The sequence below is a fragment of the Bison bison genome, unplaced genomic scaffold (assembly GCF_000754665.1).
Source record: "Bison bison bison isolate TAMUID 2011002044 unplaced genomic scaffold, Bison_UMD1.0 scf7180017864180, whole genome shotgun sequence".
In the NCBI taxonomy this organism is placed as follows: Eukaryota; Metazoa; Chordata; class Mammalia; order Artiodactyla; family Bovidae; genus Bison; species Bison bison.
The window spans coordinates 12,902,515-12,917,537 of NW_011494752.1; the positions used below are offsets into that span (position 1 = coordinate 12,902,515).

Genomic DNA, 15,023 nt, shown 5'->3' on the forward strand with positions numbered 1-15,023 from the left:
AGGGGTCTTCAGTTTACAAAAAGATGCAACCGCAGAAGCGGCTTACTTTTCCAGCAATGAAAGCGTGTCTTCATATTTTTGTATCATACGTGTTGCTTCGGCAGATTCCATGCAACTACCCGTACAAAAGAGGGAGAAAAAAATGACATCGAGTTAGAAGTTGAAATAATGATCTGAGTGACCAACTGCAGCCAGCCTGTAAAGTAGAGATTGACTAGCCTTCCGGTCCAGTTTCCAAAGGCAAAGGCCCCTGAATGAGCCTGCCGCTTTTCCTCCTGAACATCCTCCATTGGCCACTAGAGGGCAGGTGTGCTTCCCCCAATACAGGCAGCGGTCAGGGGACAGGACAGCCCCTCTCCTCCAGGGCTCCACCAGCCCCCTCGCCCTGGCTGGCCAGTCAGTCGTGCCCCGGGAAAATGAAGTCCTTCAAAAACTTAACAGGACACTGAGACACGAAAGAAAAATTCTAGGTGCTGCAGTTTCCTGAATTTAAGAACAAAATTGTATATAACATTATACATTATACATTATAACAAAAACTATATAACATTATATACCTGTATGTGTATATGCATATAACAATGCATATATAAAAAACTATTTATATACACATCCCCACATATTTAAGCATTGTTATACACATAACTGAATATATACTTATTTTCTGTTCTCTGAAATCCATCTAGGACATGTAATGGGAAATTCTGCTCATTACTCATTGCCATGGTTTTTTTTTGGGGTGGGGCGGTGGTGAGCGCAGGTGATTTGTGAGTTCTTTATTTTATTAACTTATTTATTTATTTTCGGTTGCACTGGATCTTCGTTGCTTTGCACGGGCTTTCTCTAGTTGCAGCGCACAGGCTTCTCCTTGCAGTGGCTTCTCCTGTTGCGGAGCACAGACTCTAGGGCACGTGGGCTTCGGCAGCTGTGGCTCGCAGGCTCTGGAGCACAGGCTCAACAGCTGTGGTGCAGAGGCTTTAGCTGCTCGGAGGCACGTGGGATCTTCCTGGACAAGGTATCGAACCTGTGTCTCCTGCATTGGCAGGCAGATTCTTTACCACTGGCCACCAGGGAAGCCCTGCCATGTTCTATGAGGGCCCCTTCCACCTCCTGCATCCCCAAACTTGAGCACATACCACACACATACGTGCGCACAGACACACACGTGCATACACTCGTATGCTCACATGGGCAGACACACGCTCAGAAGCTTCTCCAGGTCCACTGAGGACCACAGAGGTGCTATTATTACCCACACCTGCTCCCTGGTTCTGACGCTTCTTTACAACACAAAAAGAGAGTCCAGCTCCGAGGAAAGCTGAAGTGTCCATAATTTTCAGAAACCTTCACACGAACTGTGTTGGAGGATCTTGTTTGTTCTGCTGGCAAAACGAGGCAGCTTATTGCAAAGATTCTTTAAAACCCATTTGCTCTTTAAGCCAACATAGGATTTCTTCACAAGCTCCCCTGAGCTTCGATAAATGCCCTCATGCCTGCAGAGAAAGCACTGGATTTCCTGGCTTTTTTCCCAGTCACTCGATTCCCTTTCCTGGTGAAGGAGCAGAGGCGTCTGCAGGGCAGCGAGGAACAGGGGGTGGGTTCGGACCAGCCCTCCCCTCACGAGCCCTGGGGTTTCCACAAGTCTCCTGACCCCAGATCTCAGTTTCTACCTGAAAAAGAATGAAGCTACATATGACCCAGCAATCCCACTACTGGGCATATACCCAGAGAAAACTATAATTCAAAAAAAGATATATTCACCCCATTGTTTATTGCAACACTATTTACAATAGCCAGGACGTGGAAGAAACTTAAATGTTCATCAACAGAACAGATGAAGAAGATGTAGTACAAAGACACAATGGAATATTACTCAGCCATAAAAAGGAACGAAATGGAGTCATTTGCAGAGATGTGGAGGGACCTACAGACTGTCACCCAGAGTGAATGAAGTCAGGAAGAGAAAAATATTGAATATTAATGCACATATGCACAATCTAGAAAAATAGTAAAGATAACCTTATTTGCAAAGCAGAAATAGAGACACAGATATAGAGAACAAACGTATGGATACCAAGGGGGCAGGGGTGGTGGTGTGATGAGTTGGGAAGTCGGGATTGACATACATACACTATTGATACTGTATATAAAATAGAGAACTTGTGAGAACCTACCGTGTAGCACAGGGAACCTTACTCAGTGCTCTGTATGGGAAACGGAAAGGAAATTTTATAAAAAAGGGGGATATATGGATATCCATAGCTGATTTACTGTGCTATACAGCAGAACCTGACACAGCAGTGTAAAGCCACCAATTTAAAAAAATAAAAGGAACAAGTTTAGAGGCGAGAGTGGCTTCTCACACCTCAGCCCCTGTGACTCCCCTAGCAGGCTGGAGAAGCCACAGAAATAAGCGCATCAAACTCCCTGTAGATTCTGCTTTACTTCATGGTGAAGAGTTGACAAACGAGTTCATAAACATACGACAGAGTATATACACAAATGTGAGTTCGTGATTAAAATAAGTGGATATTTTCATGGGAGGCATGGAGGATATGGTGGGGTGCCACTCAGATGCCCTCATGGGGACCACCCGCCACCCCCAATCTCCCTTCACCAAGAATTCGGGATGCTGATGACACCTCCCTCTTTGGGAACAGTCTCAGCCGACCAGACAGAACTGCCTCCTCTCCCAGGGCCACACCCCCTCACACCCCACAGCCACTTCCAATGACCAGCTGATGTAGGGGGACAAAGGCCAGGCAACTGTACATACTTCCCCACTGTGCAGGCTGAAGCCTGCCTGCAGCTGTGCTACAGCTCAACTCCTCCTCTGCCTGGTTCCCGCCTCTCCTCGTATCCCCCTGACACCCTGCCCCAGACACTGGTCCCTAAAGCATCCCTGTTAACTCCTGCACACACGCCTCGGAGTCTGCCCCAGCGAACCAGACCAGGACAGCTCCCGCAGGACACATGCCCAGACAAAGCCCTGCCACCCTCCCTGGCCATTCTCATATCTTCTCCCTCCCACCTCAGAGCGGGGAGCATATTGGAGAAGATGGGGGCTCAGCTGGACTCTGGAGCTCCCTGTGGCTGAGGGAGCCCCCGGGGAGAGCTCTGGGCAAGGACCCCTGAGTCCCAGATGCCTGTTCCATTTCTGTCTTTGTTCTTTCTGGACTCCAGGCAGGTCACCTCATTTCTATCTGCCTCAGTGTCTCCGTCTGCAAAATGAAGCGCTCCCTCAGACAGTGTAGATGAAGTAGATGGATCTCCCAGTGGGCAGATGTGACCCACAGGCACGATGGCTTGACTAGTATTGAGTTTGAAAAAAAAGAGGAATACTTGCTGGTTCTAAAGCTGGGTGTCTCACACTTGTGAGACAAAATTCCCATTTGTTTTGATCATGAACTCACATTTGTGTGTATACTCTGTAATATATTTATGAACTGGCTACTGAAAGTGGTTTGGACTCCTCACCATGAAGTGAAGTAGAATCTACAGGGACCTCCAGGCTTTCGGCTTCTTTCCAACAGTTGGGAGATTTCTCACATTGCATTGTTTCTCCTTGGCATTAGATGGTGTTGTGGAGGCTCCCTTCAGACCCCAGCCTGGTTTGTTTATTGTCATTTAGTCGCTAAGTCCTGTCTGACTCTTTGTGACCCCATGGACTGTAGCCTGCCAGGCTCCTCTGTCCATGGGATTTCCCAGTCAAGAATACTGGAGCGGGCTGCCATTTCCTTCTCCAGGTAATCCTCCTGACCCAGGACTGAACCCACATCTCCTGTGGTGCAGGTGGATTCTTTATCACTGACCCACCAGGGAAGCCCTTGGCCAGTAGCTACCTGGCTGCTATGAACTGAATGTTTGTGTCCTCCCCACATTCAAATGTTGAAGCCTAAGGGAGGCCTTTGGGAGGAGATTAGGTCACAGGGCAAATCCCTCACAAATGGGATGAGTGCCTGTATGAGGAGAATTCAGACAGCTCTTGAGTCCCTCCTGCCAAGTCTGAGGACACAGTGGGAAGACGGCCATCTGTGAGTCAGGAAGCAGGTCCTCCTGAACAGACACCGAATCTGCTGGGACCTGGACCATGGACTCCCCAGCCTTCAGAACTGAGAAAGTGAGATTGCTGATATTTATAAGCTCCACCCCCTCCCCCCCATCTATGGTATTTCTGAATGGACTAAGACACTGGCTGATTGTTGGGAAGAAAAGAAGATGATCTTTGTGCCTCAAGGAAGTGAGTCGAGCTGCTATGATGCTCGAAATTCAGAGAGATAGCGGAAGTGTGAAATGAACCTGCGTTTCAGGAACAGGGTACTCACGGGTGTGTCATGCGTCTAAAGTTGTCGAGGGGACCCTGGATGCGCTGCCTCAGCTCCTGTGCCCAGCGGAGGCCCCCGGCCACAGTGGGCATGTTCTTGTGCACGGAGGAGAACCCTGGGGACAGGGCACAGCAGACTGAAGCGTGGCTCTCGCCCTGAGCCCTGCTCTGCCCACAAACAACCCCTGTATCATGGAGGTGGTCCCATACACCATAGGAATGGTCCCAAACGTTCTGGGGATAGCCCCATGTAAAGCTGAGGCCAACAGAATTTCTGGATGACTTCCTCAGGGAACTCCATCCTTAATGACCTTACTGTGAAACCTGTTTATAGAAAGAGTGGTCCTGTTACTCCAGCATTTAAAACTTCTGAAAATTTCCAATTGCCTGAATAACGAATTCTGGATTCCCTAATAGGGTGTTCAGAGAACTTCATGACCTGGTCCCAAACTCAATGGCTGACCTGATCTCCCTGTATACACCTCGATTGGCTACAGGCAGGTCCGACTAGTCACCTTCCACATCCTGTCATGCCTTTGCTTCCAAGGCATGGCCTCTTCTCTCTGGCTGTCCATCTCCCCATCTTTCAGGGTCCAGCACAAGGCCACCATCTCCATTAACTCTCCTCCCACCTCCCAGCCCAATTCATCCTGTTTTGCTACCTTTTTTTCTTGTTGTTTTTCTTTTTCTTTTTTTGGCTGTGCCCCTTGGCACGTGGGATCTTAGTTCCCACACCTGAGATTGAACTCATGTCCCCTGCAGTGGAAGGACACAGTTTTAACCACTGCATTGCCAGGCAAGTCCCTTGCTACAGTTCTTTATAACTCCATATATGCCAATTGTGTTCCCTGAAGAACCACCTTTTAGGATTAATTGTTCTCTCCCTTATCCTGGTCGGCCTCTGCATGCAGTGCCCACAAATGGACCTTGCATACAGCATGGCCTTAAGAAATGTTTGCAAAGCTGAACTGAACTGGTTGACTTTCAAACAGACAAGGCAGGGCATCTAAGAATTGCAGTAACAGCAGAGACGCCACACCTAGGTGTGTAATTGCCCACTGTCAGACTCCTGATGGCTCCTCCCTCCGAAAGCATGGTTGGTACGGCACTGAAAGGGATGAGAACCGTTTCTCAAACATGTGCAAATATACCGTGGAATTGAGGTATGTTGAAGATTAATCAGTGTGGCGGCATGGATCGAGGTTCAGCTTATATATTACGCTGAGGTTTCCACTGACCAGAGGCAGCAGTCAGGACTTCATTGGTCTGGGTGAAGTCTGCCAAACCTGCCCCAGACACGGGGAAATGCACAGTTCAGTGAGCTCAACTATCGCGCGAGATGGTCTGGATCTTCATGCAAGAAGATTGTGCTTTTGGAGAATGTCCTAGAGCCACAGCAGATGTGTAACCAGAGGACCTGTGCCCTTTCTGCTAATAGACGCCCCCATCCAAGTCTCCTGGCAGCAAGCTTACCATGCTCTGCCTCCTCCTGGACACGCTGACTGTGGATCAGCCTCACAGCATCCAGATCCTCGCTAAACATGCGGATGAGCACCAGGTATCTTTCAGAGGCATCCTGTGCTACCACTGGTCTCTCCAGGAGGCTTCCTGCTATGTCCAGCAGCTGCAAAAGAGGCAGAGGAAGATGGGGAAATGTCACAGACCCCACCTTTCCATCGTTACATTAATCCTCTAGCCCAGTTTTTTCCTTCATACGTCTGTCCTCCAAGGTAAGAGGGTCATGGATGGACAATTAAGAATCAGCAGAAGAAAAAAAAAAAGAATTGGCAGATATTCATAGCCTGTCCATCTCACCTTTGTTTCTGAAGGAGGGATCCCTGTGTGCTGAATGACCTACTGGACCCTCCTCTTGTGTTGTGAGAAGCTGGGTAGAGGGTAACATGAAGAGAAAATTAAAGGTGTCAGAAAGAGTAAGCTGACATACATCATAAAGACCCGATGCAGAGATGGAGGGTGATGATGGAGAAGAAACAAGAAGCTAAGTGTGCTGGCTGTTGGGGAGAATTAGGAGGGCTAAAATTTGAGAGTAGGGGCAAGAAAAGAGTTTCAGAGAGCAGTTGCCCCCAGAAGGCAGTGGTTTCGAGGACACTCTGAAGATGTTTTCTGTGCATTATGACTGCCCTGCCCCCTTGGTGGGAACAGCGGGATCAAAATGCTGAAGTGTTTTTCGTCTTCTCCTGGTTGCTAGACTGTTTCTCTGATTGTGATGCTGCCCTGAGACAAGGTCAGGGCAAAGTGGATGAGTTCAGTTGTGTTTAGGATACAACAATACATGACTTCTAGGACCACCCTGTTTTCCAACCCCAAATCACCCAAATCCCAGGAGACAGCAGAAAAGAGCTCTCCCTCCATGGAGGCATAAGCAAGCAGTTTTCACCGAGTTCTGGCTCAAACATCCTGTTGGGAGGGGTGGGCTGAGGGACCACTGCAGCCAGCCTGCACCGTCCAGCTCGGGTTCTCTGACCCTGACATACTGCTTCAGGTCACATCCACTGAGGCACACCTAGTGGTCAGATGGTCTTACAGCAGTAACGGGGTATCTGGACTCAGGGGATCTCTCAGTCCCTACACAACCCGAAAACACACTTCTTTGCATGAAGCTATGAACACAGGAGCTCTTGTCTGGACTAAAGGAGGAAGGAAGGGCTTTGGTTTCTTGTTGGTGAGATGACTCCAAAGAGAAAAACCAAGCAGGCAGAAGGGACTGAATGGCTACAGTTCTCCTACAAGGTCCATAGGCTGGGCGGGGAGTTTGTTGAGAAGAGGAGTCAGAGCCCAAAGAAAAAGGGTCTGCTTCTGTGAGAGTCCTTTGAGACTCAGGGTGTGAGCAATGCTGCTTCAGGACCTGGTAGTAAAGGGTATGCAAAGTCGGAAAGGCTTTTCTCTGTTTCTGCCCAGAATCTTGCTCCATCACGATGGGCAAGGACTGGAGTTTTGGGAACCCAGAGAAACATGCCCTTGGCATAAACAGAAATGCTGCCATGGTGGGGATCATCAGGACAGCAACAATAAGATCCCGAAAGCACCTTCCTGGGCAGAGGACATTTTTAAGGCAGACCGTAGACAAAGATGATGTCAAAGACAGAGCAACTTGAGAGTATATGTGAGACCCTTGAAGACATCTTGAAATTCGTGGTGCACAGGGATTTACCAAAGAGATGGAGCTGGACATCCTCAAGGTAGAAATGGGGTTCCAGAATCACCAGTTACCTAAGTGGTAACAACCCATTTAGCCCAATTAGCGCTAAGTCACTTCAGTCGTGTGTAACTCTCTGCGACCCTATGGACCATAGCCCACCAGGCTCCTCCGTCCATGGGATTCTCCAGGCAAGAATGTTGGAATGGGTTGCCATGCCCTCCTCCAAGGTATCTTCCTGACCCAGGGATTGAACCTGTGTCTCTTACATTTCCTGCATTGGCAGGCGGGTTCTTTACCACTAACACTAAATGGGAAGTCCATGGGAGTAATGATTATGACATAATGGCAAATATTATTATTACTATTTCATATAAGCCCTTCTCTTGAAATTATCTAAAATGCTTCCTATGTGAGTTATGGAGTAGCAGGTATGTAATACATATGTATATTCTTGAGTGAATTAAATATACATGTATCCAGTGTTCTAGAACATCATGGACTCACTATCTTGGGTTTAAGCCTCTTCTATGATGAAGAGTTGACTCATTGGAAAAGACTCTGATGCTGGGAGGGATTGGGGGCAGGAGAAGGGGACGACAGAGAATGAGATGGCTGGATGGCATCACTGACTCGATGGACGTGAGTCTGAGTGAACTCCGGGAGTTGGTGATGGACAGGGAGGCCTGGTGTGCTGCAATTCATGGGGTCGCAAAGAGTCGGACACGACTGAGCGACTGATCTGATCTGATCTGATGACTGTCCCATCAGTTATCCAGTCTATGTTTGGACATGTTCAGCACCTGAAAACTTAACTACCTCTCAAGGAAGTTTATTCCATCTTTAAATAGCATTAGCAGAGATCTGTTTCTTCTTTTGAGCCAAACTCTGCCTCCTTGTAACCTGATTAGTCCTTGTTCTAATCCTTCAGGCTTTACAGAGTAAGTTTCTTCATAGTTTATGGAAACCCTGCTCTGTCTCCCTAAGCTTTCAGGTCTCAGGACCTAGACTGCTCATTTCTGTAGTCATTTATCTACTCATCATCCTGAACTTCTTCCTGCACATTCCTACACCATCTGATCTGGGCAACACAGGGCAAGGGTCCACATTATCTTATTCTAGTTACTCATGCTTCAGTGGTTTGCTCCAGCCTGAATTGACCTGATAGCAGCCGTCAAAACAGCCCTGGTGACCACAGCAGGCTTCTTCACTTTTAATAGGCACCCAGGTTATAGGTAAGGCCCAAAGACAGCAATCAAGAAGAAATTAAATTACAAGGTATTTTTATATCATCAAGTTTGCAGAAAAGCCTGAGCTGTCAACTTGAGAAGACCAGTTTTGCAGGCTCCAGGCTCCCTCACCCTGGGACACACACAGTACTGCTTCTACTAGACCAATAGCAACAATTCCTCTCTGCAGAACAAAACAGCTGGAAGTGTATGCTTATCCCTGTCTGAGAGGGCAGGGAGAGTGCAGCACTGGTGGGGAAGGAGGGGGTATTTCCCTCTCCCGTACAAACCTTGAAGGCATGCTCCAAGCCAGGGGCGTCATCGAAGGCCTGAATAAAGACAGTCCCCAGCCTCCTGTCAAGGTCTTCTACTCTCTGATTAAAGTCAGAGATGTCATTTTCAAATTCCTGAAGAGACAGCAAATGGACATAAGAAAACATGATTTTCTGAAGGACAATCCCGGAATGCTTTTTCCTATTAATCTGTCACACCAAGGATATATTTTGATTTTCTATAGTTCACTATGGTGTGCCTCAGTGTTTATCCCTATTAAATAGGGATATTTAATAGCTGCCCTATTATTTAAGCATTTTTCTCCTAGATTCTCTAGTATTAGCATGTGCTAGTCACTCAGTTGTGTCCGACCCTTTGTGACCCCCATGGACTGTAGTCTTCCAGGCTCCTCTGTTCATGGAATTCTCCAGGAAAGAATACCAGAGTGGGTTAGCCATTCCCTTCTCCAGGGGATCTTCCTGACCCAGGGATCAATCGAACCCACATCTCCTACATTGCAGGTGGATTCTTTACTGTCTGAGTCACTCGAGGCAAAATGGTAAAGAGTCGGAGGTGAGGCTGGCCCCCTGTTCCTCTCTTCTGTGTCCCCACTTCCAGCTCCTGCAGCCCCTTCTCTCTCACCTGCGGCACCAGCTCAGGCCACCCTGAAAGCCACCTTGGCAGCAACAGCCCCAACAATGGGGCTACTTCATCACTACCCCCGACTTCCCTTCCTCCCTCAAGTGAAAATCCTGTTCTTTTCAGTGTAAACAAATTGATATGGCTATTAGGAGAAAAGTAAGCTAATTTAACAACTATACACTATTTCTTCTAACTACACTTAATTGCTTAAGACAGCAGCTAGCCATTGTCCCCACGGTTGCCAAATTTAGCAAATAAAATTACAGGATGCCCGTTAAATTTAAATTTCAGATCAACAAAGAATTTTTTTTTTTAGTATAAGCCTGTCCCAATTAACTGTATTTTATTCAGCAACACAGAGCATGCTCTTTCTTCAAATGCAGCAATTTTCAGAGAACATTGATTTTCAGAGAAACATCTCTAATTTGTGAAATTATTATCTATTATTGCTTTACAATAGCTATGCATACTTTTATGAAAAGATAAAGAAAAGTAGGAAAACACAGTAGTATTTCTCTACTTCCCAAACCCAACCATACTAACATTGGAGCACACTTCTCTATGTACAGGATTTTGTTTTGTATTGTTTTATCACATGGTAGAAAACATACAGTATAGATCCTGCTTTGTAAGCCAACTTTTTTTCTACTTTAAACTAATGGAACTTTTAGAAAGTTCCATTTCCTGGGTTTGGCCAGCTAAGATCCCCCTAGACAATGGAAGGGGGCTCCCAGGTGGTTCAGTGGTAAAGAATCCACCTGCCAATGCAGGAGATGCGGGTTCCGTCCTTGGTCAGGAAGGTCCACTGGAGGAGAAAACGGCAACCCACTCCACTATTCTTGCCTGGAGAATTCCAAGGACAGAGGAACCTCGTGGGCTACAGTGCACGGGACCACAGTCAGACACAAGTGATGACTGAGCACGAACGCAGACAGTGGAGGGTGCTCAGAGCAGATGTTTAATTGCTTTTTCCTTTTCCCTCAAATGCTCTAAAATTCCTTTTCCAGTAAACCAGCCATTCCCTTCCCGGGAACTCCATTCCCTGTTTCTGTACCGACCCTTTTGCTTTTTTTGGTTCCTGCAGTCTTGCACTCACTGGTCTCAGCTCTCCTGCACTACAGGTGGGATGTGGACTCCCGTGTCCTGATCCTGGAAAATGCAATGTTGGCCCTTGCCTCATCCTGAGGTCTCTCTAGGGAACTAGAGTCTGATCAGAAAACTGGGCTACTGCGTCACTTACCCCTCTGCGGGCCACTAATGAAATTCTGCCTGGGTGTGCCTGGCCTTCACACAGCAGGTGCTGCTCAAAGCTTAAAGCTTTGGGAGCTGCAGAGTGGCTGCAGCCTCCACCATCACCCCATCTCCATCTCAGCATCTCTGAAACCCTGGGTATCTTCACTCCGAAGAAGTCAGCAGTTGGAAAACTCCCTCCCCTGACTTCTCTCCTGACACAAAAGATAATTAATTGTGGTCTCTGCCAATAAAACCATGGGGACCACAGAGCCAAAGAAAACGCACAGGGGAAATGCAAGTAAATACCCAGGCTAGAGGCTGCAGGCATCTGAGAAAAAGAGACAAAGCTTGCAAGGTAGCCCTTCCAAGCCCTACCACGCTCTGGAGATCCAAGCAGTCGTAGGAAGAGTCTGAGAAGACCCTGTACATCTCTTGAAATTCGGTGTACATCTGCTGGGCCTGCTGGCTCAAGGCACTTCCTCTGATACCACTGAACTCAAGCTTTTCCAGTTTGTGGAAATCCGAAGTTGTCTTCAGAAGATCCTGTGAAGACAATTTGCAATGGAATTAAGATAACGAGGATGACAACAACAGTGGATGATGCGCAAACTGGTCCAGGAAGGGCTGGAAATTATATGGGGGTGGCGGTTGCTTAGGAAAATGTGAAGCTTGGTTAGTTTTGTAACCTTTTTATTAGATTGGGCTGATATAAATAACTCTTGGTGACATGTGATAACAAAGAGAAAATTCCAATAAATAAAATTTACTCGCACACAAAAACCAAATTCATGCTTCAACCTCTTTCTGTGTTCTCTCATAAATAATAAAATACAATAATAACACTATTTACATGGCCGGTGGCTTTATTCCCATTTAAGAAACCAATTTTAGATGGACCATGTTGTGTGGTTCCAGAATGACGGCTGTCTTGGAAGGAACTGACAGGAAAGTGGATCCTCTGAGTAGTCCTGAGGACAAGCTCAGAGGTGGCACCAACATTCTCAGCAACGACTTCTGCCAAGAAAAGACATCTGCGGGGTCCCCTTGCTGAGCGTACCTGGGACTGTAGACCCTGTGGCCGGCTGGGTGTTGGTGGGTGATGACCTGACATCTTTGTATTGGGATAACAACAGTGAGAGTGAATCAAGTCAGTGCAGGCTCAGGATGGCACCCAGTAAATAGGCAGTGAGTATGTGTTACCGTCACCATTGACTTGGCAGTTCCCAGCAGGGCTCTGGATCAAGTGACAGGTGACAATACAACCTAGAGCCCTGGTGGAGGGGCGGGGGCGGTGATGCTGCTTGAGTCCATCGAGGACGCTTCACTTCTGATAGGATAGGAGCCTTCAGAACACATCTAACTCTGCATCTAACTGATCTATCACAACTACCCACTGAAAATCACAAAGTCTCTAAATCAAGGCATGCTTCCTGCTGTACCTTCCAGTCTGTGTGCTTAGCTCTTCAGTAGCAAAGAGGGAGACTGGGGTACCTTCGTGTCATTTTGGCAAACATGTGACAGGGATCCCTGGGAGGCAGTCCTCCACCCTGAGGAGATTTAAACGGCAAGAAGAGGGAAAGGTGTCCCAAGACTGGAAACCCAGCAGGTCCTGATGTCATTCCAGGGAATGCCCATATCACTGGCCATTGCTCTGGGCTAACCCATCAGGATAGAACAGGGCAGCCCATCTCTTGCTTCTCACCAAGACACCAAGCCCAGCAGCAGAGACAGAGGCACTGGGAAATTTTAAGAAGTGGTTGACTTTTCCTGCATTTTCAAGTGGGTACCCATCCTTACAGCCATAGACAGCTGTCTAAGTCCCCTTTTTGCTCAGCTAGGCTGAGTACATCATGAGAAACGCTGGGCTGGATGAAGCACAAGCTGGAATCAAGATTGCCAGAGAAAAGGCAATAAACTCAGATATGCAGATGATACCAAACTTAATGGCAGAAAGCGAAGAACTAAAGGGCCTCTTGATGAAAGTGAAAGAGGAGAGTGAAAAATTTGGCTTAAAACTCAACATTCAGAAACCTAAGATCATGGCATCTGGTCCCATCACTTCATGGCAAATAAATAGGGAAACAATGGAAACAGTGACAGACTTTATTTTGGGAGGCTCCAAAATCACTGCAGATGGTGACTGCAGCCATGAAATTAAAAGAGGCTTGCTCCTTGGAAGAAAAGCTATGACCAACCTAGACAGCATATTAAAAAGTAGAGACATTACTTTGACAACAAAGGTCCATCTAGTCAAAGCTATGGTTTTTCCAGTAGTCATGTATGGATGTGAGAGTAGGACTAAAAAGAAAGCTGAGCACTGAAGAATTGATGCTTTTGAACTGTAGTGTTGGAGAAGACTCCTGAGAGTCCCTTGGACTTCAAGGAGATCCAACCAGTCCATCTTAAAGGAAATCAGTCCTGAATGTTCATTGGAAGGACTGATGCTGAAGCTCCAATACTTTGGTCACCTGATAAAGAACTGATTCATATGAAAAGACTCTGATGCTGGGAAAGAATGAAGGCAGGAGGAGAAGGGGATGACAGAGGATAAGATGGTTGGATGGCATCACCGATTCAATGGATATGAGTTTTGGTAGACTCCAGTGATGGACAGGGAGGCCTGGCATGCTACAGTCCATGGGGTCGCAAAGAGTTGGGCACAACTGAGTGACTGAACTGAACTGATGAGCCGGGACTGAACTGGGAGAAAGGAGGAGGAAGAAACAGCCAACTGAAGGAAGATGTATACCCAAACCAGGAGATCCTGCCAAAGATGGGGAAAGGGGGTAGGCTTTATTTAAACACATATTTGACTTTGTATGCAGGGAGGAAATAGCAATCACCTTGATTCAAATGAAATGGACTTTAGTAGTAATTTGAGTCATTCTGATAGAAGAAATGTACTGTGTTTGTGCTGTGGAATGTCATGTGGGTACCCATTTTTCATAAGTTTGTGGATGCTAATTTCAATTTTTAGGAGGTACCTTCTAACCATTTTAAAAGACAGATGCATTTCAATGTGTTTGATTATGTCAGAAAACTAAATGATAATTTTGTTATATTTTATTTCTCAAGAATTCTTGAAGCACAGTCCTGGGTGGTCACTGAAAGCTGCTTCATTTTCAATCTAACAGGTAAATCATAGATACTGTTGTTTAGTCACTAAGTCATGTCTGACTCTTCTGTGACACCATGGACTGTAGCCCGCCAATCTCCTCTGTCCATGAGATTTCCCAGGCAAGAATACTGGAGTGGGTTGCCAATTCCTTTTTGAGGGGATCTTCCAGACCCAGGGTTCAAACCTGCATCTCCTGCAGGCAAGCAGGTTCTTTACCACTGAGAGACCAGGCAAGCCCCCAAAGAATACTTACATAATCATTCTATTTTTGGAGAAACTCTGGTCACTAGAAACAATGGATATTTATGTTGCTTAACAAACACATGATGGGCAATACATTTATTTAGGGTTCAGTTCAAGGTCTTAATCCTTTCCTTACCCCTTCCCCAAATAAAAGAGACTCTTACCCTACTTTTCTCCTACACTCTGTATGCCCTTCTCCTGCATAAGCTTTTCTTCGGAACTCTTAATCACTCTCTGCCATTATAATATACTATCTTGGATTACATCATATTGTTTATTTCCTATCCACCTTTCTCAGTAGGTTGTAAACACCCTAGAGATCCCACTGTATTTTCCATCCCTGGAAGAGTCCTGGATGCTGAAGAAATATTTGTTGAATGAAGGAAGACATCATCTTTGACCTTGGACTTAGCAACAGGACCTCCAGGAGAGGTGACAGGGTGGTAGAGACTCTAGAAACATTGGACTCAGAGCAATTGGATAAAATAAAGAGAATTAAGACAAGAACAGAGAATTAGGAAGCAAGGCAAAACTGTGCCTTTGAACGTTTGATGAGCTGTGGTCAAGTGCGAGGCAGAACCTTGCATGGCCCTGAGGTGAGGGCAGAATTAAGGAAAGTGAGTGAAAAGGACAAAGCAGAAGATTTGGGGTCAACCTGTAGGTTGAACTTACAAAATTTCTGATTTTTGACCATATTGACCTACAAGAAATGGCAGTTTCGTGTGGTTCTACTCCATGAAACACAATCATTTCATGCCTGGAAAGGTCCAGCCAACCCAATATATATGTCCAGCAACTTTATCT

At 46.5% G+C, this 15,023-nt stretch overlaps 1 protein-coding gene across 1 annotated transcript in view; it reads right to left on the reverse strand.

Annotated features, from left to right (window-relative positions):
* Positions 1-15,023, reverse strand: part of DNAH9 (dynein, axonemal, heavy chain 9) — a 286,597-nt gene that overhangs the window by 244,110 nt on the left and 27,464 nt on the right. Inside the window, exons 8-12 of the mRNA XM_010843000.1 lie at positions 11,234-11,401; positions 9,001-9,117; positions 5,798-5,948; positions 4,326-4,440; positions 47-115 (exon numbers count right to left, since the gene is read on the reverse strand). Of these exons, the coding sequence (XP_010841302.1) occupies positions 47-115; positions 4,326-4,440; positions 5,798-5,948; positions 9,001-9,117; positions 11,234-11,401 (620 nt within the window). The remainder of the gene's footprint in view (positions 1-46; positions 116-4,325; positions 4,441-5,797; positions 5,949-9,000; positions 9,118-11,233; positions 11,402-15,023) is intronic.